This window comes from Ambystoma mexicanum, chromosome 6q, assembly GCF_040938575.1.
Source record: "Ambystoma mexicanum isolate Mex_15411 chromosome 6q, UKY_AmexF1_1, whole genome shotgun sequence".
NCBI lineage: Eukaryota > Metazoa > Chordata > Amphibia > Caudata > Ambystomatidae > Ambystoma > Ambystoma mexicanum.
This window is the reverse complement of record NC_090937.1, coordinates 1,312,749,156-1,312,764,960: the sequence shown is the minus strand read 5'-3', so window position 1 is coordinate 1,312,764,960 and position 15,805 is coordinate 1,312,749,156. Positions and strand designations below refer to the sequence as shown.

At 46.3% G+C, this 15,805-nt stretch overlaps 1 protein-coding gene across 2 annotated transcripts in view; it reads left to right on the top strand.

Moving 5' to 3' along the window:
- The window catches only part of CC2D2A (coiled-coil and C2 domain containing 2A), a 1,164,962-nt gene that overhangs the window by 1,000,554 nt on the left and 148,603 nt on the right, over positions 1 to 15,805 (top strand). For both annotated transcript variants that reach the window (XM_069631936.1, XM_069631935.1), the window contains exons 27-28: positions 4,757 to 4,855; positions 5,473 to 5,649. In XM_069631936.1, the coding sequence (XP_069488037.1) occupies positions 4,757 to 4,855; positions 5,473 to 5,649 (276 nt within the window). The remainder of the gene's footprint in view (positions 1 to 4,756; positions 4,856 to 5,472; positions 5,650 to 15,805) is intronic.

The window sequence follows — 15,805 nt, the reverse complement described above, 5'->3', positions numbered from 1 at the left end:
CAATGCAGTGCAATGGGGTTTCTTTTGTATGATCCTAGACTACACCCAAAAAGATGTTTTGATTATTTTAGGTGTGCCTAAAGACAAACTGGTGGCAGCAGTTTAATTTTGACTATTTTTGCACTACTTTTCGTTAGCCTTGCTGTGTTTTGCTGCTAATTGTGGCCAGTTTCCCAACATGTCCATGCACAAAGTTTTCACTTGTTCTTTTGGTCGTCTTGCCCGGAGGCCGCCTGCTTGCCATGCCCTGCCAGACCAGGGAAATTCTTTTATGGTCATGCACTTGCCCCGGGAAAGCCTTGGTTTTCGCAGGCTAGTGCAGACCATGTGTGGGTATTCCCAGGAAGTGGGCTGGGACTGTCGGGTCCCAATCCACATAGTGACACCTGAGAGTCTAGTGTCCCTGGTTACCTGAAACCCACAGTGGTCCTTGATTGGACCACTGCTGGTGTGCATGTGTGGGGCAGATCTTGACATTGGAGGGCTGGGACTGATCAATCACCTCACTTTGGGTTAAGAGGAGTCCTGCAGCCATGCCAGCAGATCTGAATTGGAGCCAAATATCCTGTTGTAGCTGACAAGACTGTGGAAGACCCGTGGATGACCCTTGAAGAGGCCTGGTGACCAAATCTTGCAGCAGTCCCAATGGAGCCCTGTCCAGCTACTGATTTCTGAAGACCCACATTGGTGCTTCCACCCTCTGACCGGTGGAAACAACTGGTCCCGGCATCTTCTGGTACCCAAGCAAGTGGGAGACTTCGGAAGTGTCCCTGGAATGCCTGGCCGACTGGCTAGCTCCAGGTTGGGCTACCGCTCTAGAAGAACTGCCGTTCAGAGTTTTGACCTGGAACTCCAGGGGTGGTCAGCCCGTCCACCAAGAGGCCCTCCTGCGAAACCGTAGCTCCTTGCTATCGACATGTCCTGAGATAGGTGGCCTTGTTCAACTGCATCTACTGTGACGCCTGGTGTTGCTGTGCAACAGTGACCTTCTCTGTAACCAGCTTTCCCGCATCTGGTCAAGTGTCCTGCGGCGTCCTGCACCAGTGCTTTCTGCATTGTTCATCGAGAAGAGGTTGCACCAAGCTCTTGTACCCGACCAGAACTCTTCTTACACCCGCAGCTCCTCTACACCAGCGACCGGAACCAAAGGCAGGACCAAAGGCAGGAAAGCTTACCTCAGGCGACCCTATGACGACACCACCAAGGCTGAAGAGAAACCAAAGTTCAGATGGTAAGTGGTGGCAATACTTACCTGCTCCCTATTTCCACCCATGAAAAGTTTGGATAACTTTTGAAACTTTTACACTTGTTTGGCTTTGGCCCCACTTGTTGCTAAAAGCACTTGGAAAGCTGGGAACTATTTTATTAACTAGAATACTACCTCATGTGACCTTTGGACCCATCTTCACATTTGTTATGTTGCACCAACTAAAGTGATTGAATATATGTGTTATAGTTTTTAGTATTGTGTGATAGTGTTACCTGCCATTAGTCATTTTTCATGTGTTTTCTGGGCCTACAATAAATATGTTATTTTGTTAACTATCTGTCTAAGTGTAATTCTTAGTGTTTCAACGTGTGTACTCATTGTGGACCCCTAGCCTCACTCACCTCTCCTGGAATTTAGCCTTGGCCACTCTCCATGCTACCTTGATTGGTTTGGCTGAACTCCCAGAGGTTTCTCCCTGTTCACTATTACTAAGGTGGCCTCCTAAACATCTGGCCACCAGGCCAGAGTTTAGATATCCATTCTAACAACACCCTTGTTCAATACCCTGGCTTATCTTGGGCCTTTTGTTTGTTTTCTGAGTCATTCCGCCTCTCCCACCCTTTGCCCAGGAAAGCCAGCCAGTCAAGGGTATGTACATTGTGGTAAGTCAGACATAGGAGACGGATAAGAGGACATGTTTTTCAACAAAGGCATTTTATGTAAGGTATGAATCACTCGTCTCTACCTAGCTCTAATATGGTGGACACACTGCTCTTTAAAAAATAATAATAAAACTCTGTTCAGTTTTTGCTGACTTGTTGCCTGGATCACCTCCAGAGCCTACAGGTCCCAGACTCCCACACTAGTCTTTTCCACTTGCCTACAGGCCGCTGCACTTTGTTCAGCACTACTGCACTTTCAGCTCATGCTCCGTGAGAGGGGCAACCTCTCTGCACTTACTGTGCTGGACCGACATGTTTTGTCCCACCCACCCACTGCCTGTCCCTGCCCCTCCACCTGTACTTAAGCATGGCCTAAATGTACTAGAATCAGTTTTTGTCTGTCCTGTCCCCCCCCACCATTTTACATCCCCTAGCTTGGTCGCAACTGTAACACTTCATGCACTTGCACTAGGAGAAATGTCATCAGGTCTAGTATGCTAGTTTGTTCTGTTGGATCACTCGGAATGTTCAAGGCTTAAGAATGCTTACTGTCCTCCCTTGTTCCCTTCCCTCCTTGAAGCCCTTTAAATCACTCCACCTGTGTATAAGCGCTGTATAAATAAACAATAAATAAAAATAATAGTGCTTGTCAGGATGTCTCACACAAATTCCGTCCTCTGTCCAAACCTATTCTAATCTATCGTCTGTCCATACCAGTAATGAGAAAACAACATAAACTTTGCCTGAGTAAGACTAATCCCTCTTTTCTTGGCTTGTGGTGGCTAGGTTCTGGCCTTCAGTCAGTTGTGTGCTTGGTTCTCTTTGACTCACAGGCCTGCAGCTACAGTTCAAAATGGTCCTTCAGTCATTTCCTCTTTTTAGAGCCAGTTGCTCCAGTCCCCCACGCAAGTTTGCAGTATCCCTAGGAATAGGATCAACGTTGCCCTCATGCAGAAATGCATTTCAAGAATGTTTTTTGCTCTAGGAAAATGTTTGGCATAATGCTAATTGCATTTTCTCTAGTGGAAAGCCTGTGTAAAAAATGTTTTATAAAACTCACACCTCCGTCAGTATGTATTGCTTGCAATAGCAGTTTATGGCATTTTTAATTTTTTTGAAAGTACTAAAAGATCTGCATATGACTCAATTAGTGTGTGTTTGAATGAAGAGGGCTTGCTAACCAATCTTATTTCCACTTTTTGTTTAATCTTTTTGTATCGGATATTGGGGAGTTTCTATCTTAGGACAGGTCCTTTTCTCCACGTATTGGCAAATGGTATATCAAGCGGTTGCTTTATGCTGACGATTTGGTCTTAATCAACCAAACTCCTATTGGACTACAGCATCAATTAAATTAATTGTCCAGATATGCTTCAGTCAAGGATTTAATGATTAACGTGGCAAAGACCGAGACAGTGGTTTTGAATCATCAAAGAATGACAAAGAAGAAGAATTTCAACTGGTATCTGAATAATGATCTTTTCAAGCATATACACGCTTTTATTTATTTAGGATTCCATATCTCAGGGAAAGCTAATGAGGGAAAGTATGATTACATTTTTTAAACAAAAGATGACCTGTCTTGCTGCTCTGGCACGTGCCATAAACACGAAATTTGGTGCTTTCTCGATTTCACCAATCATGAATTTATAGAAGTTGAAGGTAATTCCAGTAATGGCACATGGGGCGGAAGTTCTTTTTAATGGGTCACCCATATTTTGGTGCAGGTTGGAGGGACTTTTCTGGCGGAAACCTTTGCATCTCCAGATCATTCGTTTTGAATTAGGTTTGTTGTCTGTAAAAGCAATGGTGCACTGGAAAATTTTGTTTTTTAAAAAAATGTCTAGTAGACAAGAAAGGTGCGTTCTACTCCAATCTGTATGAAGCTCTAATTGATAAATGGGAGAAATGTTTAGTATCTTGGAATAGTATATGTTTAAATATGATTGAGCAATTAGGGACATCAGTTGATACCTTAATATCAAATCCTGCAGAGAGCAAGTATAAATTATGGTTAGATGATTGAATGGAACATGTAATGTATGCAAGGATTATAAATGATTTCCCAATTTTTCTGGAGAAGAGAAAGCGTTCAGCTCATTACAATATCTTATAAAATGTCGCAATGCATATTGGAGAAGGACACTTATGAGGTTTAGACTGAACCCGTTTCCTACGAATGAGGTCGTAGGTGTACGACTGAAAGTTGACAGGCACCTCAGAATGTGCAGATTTTGTAAATCTGCTACCTGAATTGAAACACTAAAACACATATTGGTTAGATGATCTGGTTTAAAGGATTTGAGACAGCTTCATGTTGGAAAAATCAACTGTTTATAAACATATGACGCCAGAAGACTCTGGTCTGTATTTTTAAATGGTTCTCATTTAGGTTTTATATTTAATACACTTAGATTTTTAGACAAGGTTTTTAAAGAAAATTAGAAATTTTACTGTCTTTACGATGACTCCTAGTTAGGCTTGATTTTGCTAAATTTAGATCTTTAGATGAGGTTTTTTTAAAAGTAGAGTAAAACGATCTGTTTCTGTGATGGTTTGGGATATTGAATGAAACTTTTTGTTGTTTATATAATGACGTTTCTCTGGGTTTTAATTCTGTATCTGAGGTGTTGTTGGGATTTTACTGATGCTGTTAGGCTATTAAGCAATCGTTCAAAGATGGCTAATAGGCCACGTATAGAATGTGAGTTTGGGTAATACATGTTGGCACCCTATTTTGACCTTGGCAAATGATAACAAAATGTACTTCTAAGGAAAACTCTTGGTTGCGGAGCTCACTGTCTTTAAAACACTGTTTAAATAAGTTGGTCCTATTTATATGGGAATATCATGTTAACCGGCTCATTTCCAAATTATTCCAAAGGATGACCGGGAAAGAGGAAGCGGAATTCATACACGTGTTGAGAGACACTGGCTGGGATACATCAGAATTCCATTCACAACCATCTATTTTCAAGCAAGAGTAAGTTTTGCTTATAAAGTACAGTTGCACAATGTCTACAGCAAGTCGAGGGTACCGTCCACCCACTTTTCGAGGTGAAGTGGAGGATTTTCTTCCAGCAACAAGCTGAAGGTAAATACACGGCTCTACCTCCAAAAGTCAGTGGATTTACCATGCTGTGTTTTATATCAAGGCCTCATTACGAGTTTGGCGGTAGTTCTGTGGTAAATAGAATTACAGCCTAACTCGATTACCGTTACTGGCAGTTGGTCCCATGAGTTTACCAATTTATTACAAGAGGTGGTAATTTTAGGACTTCCTGGAAATGTTTGACGGTTTTGCTGGCCGTGGATTTACAGCATGGTAAATCCACTGATTTTTGGAGGTAGAGTCGTGTATTTACCTCCAGCTTGTTGCTGGAAGAAAATCCTCCACTTCACCTCCAAAAGTGGGTGGACGGTACCCTCGACTTGAGCCCTGCATGTACAGATTGTGAAGTTTATACGATTCCTCCAGATTTGTTTTTCTAATGTTGTCTATTGCTCCATAGTGAAAGTGATGGTCTGAGAAGTGCTTAATAATGGGGTATCTTACCGTACATGGCCTGGGGACGCTCACACGTGTTTACTGCTCCGTAGATTGACGGCACCTTTCGGATTGAAACTCCTCCAGTCCTCCTCGGCTACAGCAAAGAGCGCAACTTGGGGAACGATGGAGGCTATGACACGGTGCAGAGTCTGAGCGAGGGCTCCTATTTAACCGTGTTTGTCACCATTGAGCCTCAGCTTATGCCAGGCGATTCCGTCAGAGAAAAGGTACACGCTATAAATGATCCTGGCTTCCATTACACTTGTCTGATGTTGCTCCTCTTTAATGCGTTTCCATGTACAAAAGAATACAAAGTCATGATTAAAAGGCACAATTGTATTCATTTCATTTTATCGCGGTGCCGGTTTAGAGCTCTTAAGGGGCCACACATGACTTTATGAACATTTGTGATGGTAAGCATTGAGATGCTGTCAAAAGCCAAAGGACAATTCATGCGCAGAAATACAGGTGCAACGAGCTGGGCCTCAGTTCTTAAAACAAGGCAAATGAAACCACCTGCGATGTAGTGGGTGTAAAGCTCTCAGCAAAGTCCTTTACATATGCATATAGCAATACGGCAACTTGCAGGCACTGCCATGGCAACCAGGAAGCTGGCTCTGCATGGTATTCCTAGAAAATATGGCCGACCATCAATGCGAAGCTAAAAATACCGACTTCTAACAGCCCCATTTCACTGCATATACATGTGGGTGGATGGGTAAAGTTAATAACAAATGTTGCGGGGCATGGGGTGTTTTCCCCTGCATGTATCTGCCGAGAAATGGGGTAAGAGAAAACAAAACGGCATTTTCGGCTTTGCAGTAATGATTCGATATTTTCACATAGATTCGCACAGCGCAACAACCAATCCACAGTTCAAAGCAAAGTTAGCTCCTCGTGTTTTATATTTATCCCAACATTGGTGTCACTTCAGTTATGTTATCTTGCATTTGTATAGCGCCTCCTATCACATGTTTATAGCGATGAATCACTTTGCCTGTCCGAGATGCAAAGGAGAGAGAGGTGTGTGTGTGTGTTTATATATATATATATATATATATATATATATATATATATATATATATATATATATATATATATATATATATATATATATATATATATATATATATGCAATACTACTTCTTGTCAGCACAGTCTCAGTGATTGATTTAAAAAAACTAAACACAGACATTGTAGGGATCTGCAAACCATCATGAACCATGACTGTAAAGACAGTTCAAGGGCTGCTGCAGCACAAAGGCATACCGGATGCATGTCTCTTTTCCTCAGTCTATTCATGTCCAAGTGAAGCACATCTACTCATCCACACAAATAGTTCTTTTGATCAAAGTCGTGATACGTTTTTATTTTCCCTTCCTAGTTGATCTGATTTACCCATGATCCATCCCATCCGAGGCGCGAATACCGACTGTGCCTTCTTGGAGAACCTTTGCCTCTGTCAGAGTCTCTGCTATCATCAAAGTTTATATATTTAAGTTTATCAACCTCTGAGAGAGAGGAACGGTGAAATCTGCCACCCCAGGTTTTGGAACTATGATTTGGCATATGAACACTGATCTCTTCAAGAAGTTATGTCTAATATCGTGATCTGCAGAGTCCCCCACGGTTCTATCGTCTCACCAAACCTTTTTAACCTCTACATGGAGCCTCTGGGCACACTCCTAAAAGATCCCAATATAGCCATTCATCAATACACAGAGTAAAAAGGCCACCCGACATCAGTCACCTCCACGATTGCTCAGCCATCATCCAGTCCTGAATGTCAACTGTTTAGCTCAAGTTTAACCCATCCAATGCCAAATAAAATCCTCCTTTGTCACCTACTAAACAACACACTGTCCTACAGTGGCCCAGTGATATGTGCCAAGAGGGATTTGATCCTCAACTCTCTGATTCAGCAAAATCCTTAGTCTTCACCATTGACAGCAGCCTGTCCTTCCAGAAATGTATAGCCTAGAAAGCCCAAATGGCCGGACTCCAAATTTCTACCCTTCACAAAATCAAACCCTTCATTCCACCTCAGGACCTCTGGATGGTCGTGCAGGTCCTTGTCGTCTCACCCATCGATGGTGAAAATGCCTTCCTGACGGGACTCCCAGCCCCTCTCTTGGCTCCTCTAAAAGCGGTCCACCATGCTGCAGTATATCTTATTAAAGTTGTGCAGAAATATGACTGAATCCCTCCTGGTCTACGCAAACTATATTGGCTTCCTCTCGAGGCCAGGATACTGTTCAAGACTGCATGTATCATTTACAAAGCAGTTCTGAGTCGCACACCAGCATACCTGGTGGCTAAGCTACACATATCTGGTAGCACTAGGTCCTTGCACACCAATTCGACCAACTATGTTAAATCGCAACTCACCTGCAAATAAAGTACCCGCAAAAAATCCTTTCCTTGTCACTCACCAACCCTTTGGAACTTATGCCCACACAATACCCAATTTTGCACATTCCTCCAAACACAGGCTTTTTAAACACCTTAACAAGGACTAATCCAAGTGGATGCACAGTCTGATGCACAGACGTAACTCACATTACTGCACTACTGTTAAAAGATGCCAGCCCATATGCTGGCTACCCACACCCTTTACAGTGCTCGCTGCTCTAAACCTAGGTCTGCAGTTCAAATAATAAAATAACAACAAAATATGTTATGCAGCATTTACACTGCACCCATCACCACTGCAGTGATCTTGCAGTGCCTGACCTTAACTGAGAGGTGGTGTATTGTGACTCCACCAGTGTGTCGCCAGACCGCGGACTGTAGATGAGAAACCATGGGGTAGGGGAAAAAGAAAAAGGGGAATTATGGCCCCGACAAGGGAGTGCGGTAAAAACACTTGGGTTAAGGGGAAGGGAAAGTGGTTGTGGTGTTATAGATGCATGTTTTAAGTGTGATTAGCTGTCAATCAGCGTGAGAGAACATTTCCATAAAATATTGCTAGGTTTAATGCAGGGCTTTACTTTGAAGGCAATAGCTAGACTAGGTGGTGCTAGATACTATTTGGTGTGTGATTGCTTGATGGGCTTGAGAGGTGCTTAAGCCGGCCCCATTGGGTTGGAGGCTTTACCCAGATTAGTTTGCAAGAAACAATCCATGTAGCTGAGCGGGGATTTGGTTTGCCAAGCCAGCTGACAGAAGTCTGTTCAAACATATTGACTCGTATAGACGTATGCACGGGGAAGGCATGAAGCAAGTCATAGAGAATGAGAAGAGAAGACACAATGAACTTGATTCTAATTAATATATTCCAGACACTATGAGCTAGGTATCATTTACCATTATATTGTGGTAGATGTACCGTATAAAGAAGAATTGTAATGCCCTGATAAGGTGCTCTTGTAATAACGTCGAACAGTTTCTCCAGCATGGGATATGGCATGGATTCAAATGCTCATGAGTATTCTGTGTTGTCACGCTGGGAATCCTCGGTGAAAGAGAAAACTGTTTCACTTTCACTTACAAACTGTATTATTCCTTTAAACCAATCACTGTCCTCTGGGTCATACTGCCCCCATCCAGTGACAGTCCTCTCCCTCTCCCCTCCTCTGGCAGCCATCTTCAGATTTGTACTGCACGCTTCAGTGTTGGGAGGCCTCGAGTTTGCTCTCCAAGCTACTTCTATGTTTTTTTGTGTTTTCGATGGAAAAAGTTATTTTTTTGTTGCAATGAAGCCCATGTGCTCTTTTCTCCATCTGCCAACAGCGGGATCTGTTGTCTGTGAATTTCAGTGCCCTTCAAGGGAAAAGATTGTTGAAGATTCTAGAAGGCCATCGGGCCTACTTCGCGTCCTCCGACTATGTCTGAAACGGAGGGAAGGTCCCTCTTCAGGGCCTGCACCAAATGCGGGCTATGGAATGTGTTTGTAGAAGACAATCCCCTGCAATGCCTCTACTGCCTGCACCCGGACCACAAGGAGGTGGAGTGCAAGATATGCCTCGGGTTCTCCAAGAAGACGATCAGGGACAGGCACAGTAGACTGGCAGTGTGATTTAACACCACGGCCTCTGACCCGTTCTCCAAGCAGGGTCATACCTCACCCAGGACCGGCCGGTAGGAGGAGCGGTCTTCTAAGTCCTTTGATTGCACCTCATCTGTGGGGACCCAAGACAAGACGAAAAACCGCAAGGCCGAGTCCACTGGGTTTGCTGCGGAAGCTGGTCCCAAGGTGGATAGACGTCTCCTTCCGCCTCCATTGCCAACTGGCAATCATGCTCCTCCTCGAAAAGGAAATCATCTACCCTGGCCTAACTGCGTGAGCAATCTCAGAAGCCGTGGACGGAGGAGAAGGCCGAACAGCACAAGCTGGCTCAATTGGCACACACTAATATTTCGTCGGTGTGGGGTCGACGACAGATACTACCATGGCAGCTAAGGGCGCTGACCCTGCAAAGATAGCCCCAGCAGCACAGAAGCTATCCCTACCCCCAAGGCGCAACACCACAGAAGTGACTTTGATAAAGTCTGCTGGCATGCCAGAAGGGGGGGAAACCGGCTCAGGCCCTGGTTCAAGACCCTCAGGGGGTGGAAAGAGAGGGGTGAGGAGGCCCCAAAAGAGAACTCCCAGGGCGTGGGCCAAGCTATGGAGGTCTTGTCTATGGACGACGAAGACCAGGAGTCCTTACACATGGTCCACGATGACATTGACGAGGAGGACGCTGGCATCAATGGCGCAGGGCCTAGATTTCCCGACCCGCCATCTCAGCTGAGGGAATTTCCGTTGGACATTGTGTCGACCCTGCACACCTTGGTGTCAGAAATCCTGAGGAGAATGTCCCCAGCTCCGCTGGTCCCCCAGGTCCCTGATCAGCCTTCAGCAAAGAGGAGGAAGCGTCATATGATGCCCCCATTTCAACTTCCACCTCCATGTCGGGTCCCTTCTCCCCCATCAGACCCAGACACAGGGACGGATACAGCCACGACAACGGATGGCGATATTGTCGCAGCGGACAGCGATGCTCTACATTTGGATGCTCAACATAGGGTGTCCCCACCGGATGAGGGGGGATCGTTCCAATCCATGATCTCCAAAGCCTCCGAGCTATTCCAGCTTGTGCCAGAGGAAATGAAGGAGGAAGGTTTCTTGTACCATAGGTGCAAGGCCAAGAGGAAGAGGATCATGGTGGTACCCCTTCTGGATGACGTTTGGGAAGAGGGCCTGGCCCTCATGAAGAACCCTTGCATGGCTCCAACCAAACGGGATAGGCTGGCTAAGTATCGGGTGCCGGACTCTGCACCAAAGTGCCTGAGGTTGCAGCCATCGCCGGATTCGGTGGAAACGGCAGCTGCAGGAAAACGTTGGCCAACCCGTCCTGGTGGTCTTTTGTCCCTCCGGATAGCGAGGGGAAGAGGATGGATGCCATGGAAAAGAAGGTGATTTACACCGCAGCGTCCACTGTCAAGGCCGCCAACGCACTGGCGATCCAAACCAGGTACGACAGGGAGTTGTGGTACAAGCTGGGGCCTATTCTGGAGTTCCTCCCAGATGATAAGAGAATGGAGGCAATCGCTCTCTTTTAGGAAGGGGAAGCAGCATCTGATCAGGCCATCACTGTGGCACTGGACGTCGCAGACACGGGGTTCCGGCAGATGGGGAATAGTGTCTGCCTTCGTCGCCAAGGCTGGATGAAGGCCACGAATTTCCATCAGGAGGTCCAAGCGAAGGTGCTGGACATTCCCTTCGACAGAGACAATTTATTTGGGGTGATGGTCGACGAGTCCCCCGCAGGCCATCAAAGCGAATATGGAGAGTGAGACAGCCCATTCCCATGGCACTCTCCAGCAGCACCGCTCTCCTTTCGCTCCTCCAGGGGAAAGTCGAGCAGATTTTCCAAAGGTTTCTCTCCACATCGTACCGTCACCCTTCCAGATCCACAACTCAGGAAGCCTACAGAGGCCGTTCCTTCACCTACGGTAGTGGAGGACAGCATCGCCGTCATCCGCAGGGCAGGTTGCCAGCGCCGAAGCAAGCCTGAACCGGCCGGGGCATGAGGCCCCCACTCGTTCACCGCGGTGGGAGGCCGGTTGATGAAGTTTGTCACCGAGTGGATGAAGATCACCACCGACAGATGGTTGCTGGATGCTCTCGCCCAGGGACACACACTTGATTTTCAACGCAGGTGTCCGCAGATCCCTCTGGTTACCCGTCAGGAGCGGCACTTCCCTCAGCTCCTCGCAGAGGTACGAGCCATGCTGCGAAAAGGGGCGATAGAGATAGTTCAGCAATGTCTCCGGGGCTCTGGAGCCTATTTAATATACTTTCTGGTCAGAAAGAAGACAGGGGACTGGAGGCCCATCCTAGACCTACAATGTCCTTTCAAATACCTAAAATCTCAAATGTTCAGGATGGTCACGTTGCTGCATGTGCTTGGCGAACTGGAAAAGACACTTCTTGACGTCGTTGGACCTGGAGGACGCTTACTTCCACGTCCCCATTCACAAGAAACATTAGAAGTCTCTAGGTTTCATAGTGCAGGGACAGCACTACCAGTTCAAGGCTCTACCTTTCGGCTTGAAGTCTGCCCTGAGAGTGTTCACAAAATGCCTGGCACCGGTGGTTGCCCATCTATGTCTACAGGGCATACACGTTTACCCGTACCTGGATGGACTGGCCCATTCGCTCCCGCTCGCAGAACCTGGCCATCGGGGAGACACAGACGACCGTCCAGCTGCTGATGGATCTGGGATTCTCCATCAACTATCTGTAGTCCTGCCTAACACCATAGCAGAAAATGACGTTCCTAGGCGCCAAACTCAATACGGTGTCGTGCCTGGGGTTGCCCTCGGAAGAGCAGGTAGCAGCCATTCAAGGAAAACGTGCAGCGACTGTCGACAAAGACAGCCGTGGTGCCGGCCATCAAGTTGTTACTGGGCATGATGTCGTCTTGCATCTACCTCATCCGGCTCTGCAGGTTGCAAATGCAACCCCCTCAGGAGTTTCTGGACGCTCGCTGGATACAGGCATCCGGAAGCTTCTCAGACAAGATCGCTCTCGACAACGAGTTCCGTCGGGCGATAGGATGGTGGGGCATCCGCTCCAACATCCCCCAGGGCACAGGATTTTAAAACCCCCATACCAGGAGACGGTCACTACAGACTCTTCCCTGGAAGGCTGGGAAGCCCACACGGATGTCTGCACACCAGAGGCCTGTGGCTGCCGGAGGAGAAGGATCTCCATATCAACATCCTGGAGCTACAGGCAGTGTTCTGGGCCCTCAAGTTGTTCCTTCCGTCTCTGAGGAGCAAGGTGGTGAGGATCTTCACAGAAAACACCACCATGTTCTACATCAGGAAACGGGTGGGCACTGAGTCCACAGCGCTCTTCAAGGAAGTGCAGGACTTGTGGCGCAGGGCAGTCGGACAAGGGATGTTCCCCTCTTCACCTAGCGGCAGTGAAGAACACCATCGCAGATTCCCTCATCAGGGAATTGCGCTCCTGCCACGAGTGGGAACTTCGGAAGGTGGACTGCATCTTCGTAAAGTAGGGGAGGCCCCAGATCGATCTATTTGCGACGGCAGCGAACTCCAAATGCCAGATGTTTGCCAGCAGATTCCACCAACCGAGGAAGGACTGTTTCTGTACTTGTTGCCTCCGTTTCCTCTCCTGTTATGAGTCATCAACACATTCAGTGACAATACAGTGTGATACTCATCGCCCCTGCATGGGCGAGGCAGATGTGGTACCCAGACCTTCTGAGCCAGTCAGCGTCGCCTCCGGTCAAGCTGCCAGTGGTTCTGGATCTTCTCTTCAGGGAATGAGGCGCAATCCTGCATCATGACCAAGGATCGCTAAACCTGAGGGCTTGGCTCCTGCAGCCCTAGAGTTTGGAAGTTATGAGTTGCCAAGGACTGCAGGGAGATCCTCGCCAAAGCCAGGGCATCATCGACCTTGAAGTGCTACGGTCACAAGTAGATGCATTTCACTACATGGTGCTGGTCCCAGAAGATTACCCCTTTGAGGGTCACGGACCCACAGATCCTGCTGTACTTGCTATCCTTGGCCACGGCCAGACTGGCGCACGCCTCCATCAAGGTACATTTGGCGGCTAGCCCCTGCTACACAAGGTCACCAGGAAGTTCTTCACTTTGGCCCACCGACTCAACTAGGAGTTTCTCAAAGGACTCTTCAGATCTTTCCCCGCCAGTGAATTCTATTTCTTCTACGTGTGGGTGTATATATGTATGTTTTAAATGATCTTTGTGTGACAATATTACCTATTATTTTTATCTGCTTATTGTGTAAACAAAAGGCCTAATAAATAATTGTGTTATACTTACGTTTTACTGAATGTCTGGCATTTACTCTGTGTGGACTCATTATAACTTTAAACCACTATTGCACCCTTCCTGAGACTAAGCCTTTCTGCTCTGCTACCTTTCTTGATTGGGTTTGGCTAAAATCTCAGTGTCTCCCTGTTTACCATTATAGGGAGGCCTACCACAATCCGCCCACCAGGGTTGATTTTGGAAATCCATCTTAGCATTAAAACAAAAAGGTACATCATTTTACTCGCGATACATTAGGACTCCCATAAAGAGCATTGGTCTAAGGCCCATTCTGCATCTTCCAACGTAAATCAGTTCCTTACAGTTTACCGTGATTAGTTTAGTGAAAAGCAGTCTTTCTGGCGCTGAAGTCTTTTCTGCCCCAACATTATGGACAATATGATTGCGATGATTTACTTGAAAAAGCAGTTTGGTACTTCGAGCCTTCCTCGCTGCAACCTTGTGGCAGAGATTTAGGATTGGACACTTCAGCAACAAATGACGCTTCTGTTATTACTTTGAAGATGAAGAGCAATGTCACAGCAGACGCTCTGGATAGGCTCCATCATGCTCTGCAAAAATGTGCCCTCGATGTCTCTGAGAAATGTCCAACTCTGCAGTTTTCCACAAATAGACCGATCTGCCAAAGACCAGAATGCACAGTGTCGCCAATATGTGTCCCATTTGGGCCACTTGAACAACTTTTTGGAGACGATCTTCTCTTAGGTTGGTCAACCAAGGATGTGTATGACTTCTCTGGTTTCCAACCTGGCCACACCAGGTATGGTCGTCAGATCTCTTCTCTTCAGATTACCTGTGAAGGCAGAGCACCTTACTCAGCAGGAGGGCCGTATTCTCTGCACTTCTCTACCATTGTTTAACTTTACTCGCATGAAAGTCTCACTGTTAAGTCTGCACCGAGAAAGGAGTCAGCTTGACAGCAGTACAAAAGAAAGTGCCTTTGATTTTGCAAGTGGGCTCTTGGCAGGAAGATTTATTTTGCCACTCACTGTGTCATTAAGATGATCTACTTAGCCAGTCTAAGGAGTCCCATAGATACCTACCTTGCAGTTATTGCTGAATTTCTGCACTGTTCCGAGTGTTAATGTGCTTTGCAAAATGAAGCCCTGAAATGCCACTTTGATGGCTTCTCTGCCTTTTCACTCCAGTGAGAGAGCCCTCTCTTCAATCGTACTTTAATCTGGCTCTAGACTCACTGATGCACAAGCCATTCCAGCATTGGGCACACCGTCCTGTCAAATAGATTTACTATATCTGCCAGACGAATCGGTAAACCGTACTGTTTGTTTATTATTTGTAATGCGCGCCAGACTCTGAGGTATCAGGGCGCAGAGGTTACAGGAGGTTCACAGTTTATGTTACAAAACAAGAGTACAAGTTACAAAGAAGTTAACATTTGTGTGACAGGCATAAATACACATAGCAGCTTAGGTTAAAAGAACTTGAGATACAGGCAGATATACGCATAGCAAAGCATAACAAGCTTCGGAGAGGGTATATGCATGAGATGGCATTATACAAAAAGGATAGATGAGCATGTTCGCAGCATGAGTGCTGTTGCTATGGTCTAAGTGGGGCTAAGGAAGTCTGTGTGCAATATCATGGGTGGCAGGCCTTAGTAATCAGATGTCTTGAGCCAATTTATACAGTTATGTCTAAAGTTCTGGTAAGATTGATCAGCTCTGAGTGGCGGTGGCAGGGAGTTCCAAAGCTGGGCTGTTTTAACTGGGAAACTGCAGCCCCCCACCTTAGATAGTTTAAACCTAGGAGTAATGAAGCAGTTGGAGTTGGCTGTTCTAGAGGGTCTAGACGAGGTTCTTCTGTGGAATCTCACAGAGGTAGGTAGGTGCAACATTGTTCAGAAATGTGTGGGTGAGTGAGGCAGTTTTTAACTGGATTTTGTCATAGGTAGTGAGCCCAGATGTTTTGTCGCCTGGACTCAGATATATGGTCTTTCCTGGCTATGCTGAGGGCTGCCCTGAGGGCGTTATTTTGGAGGGTTTGGATTCTCCTGATGATGTGTTTATTGGTGCCAATGTAGAGGGTGTTGCAATAGTCCAGCCTGGACAG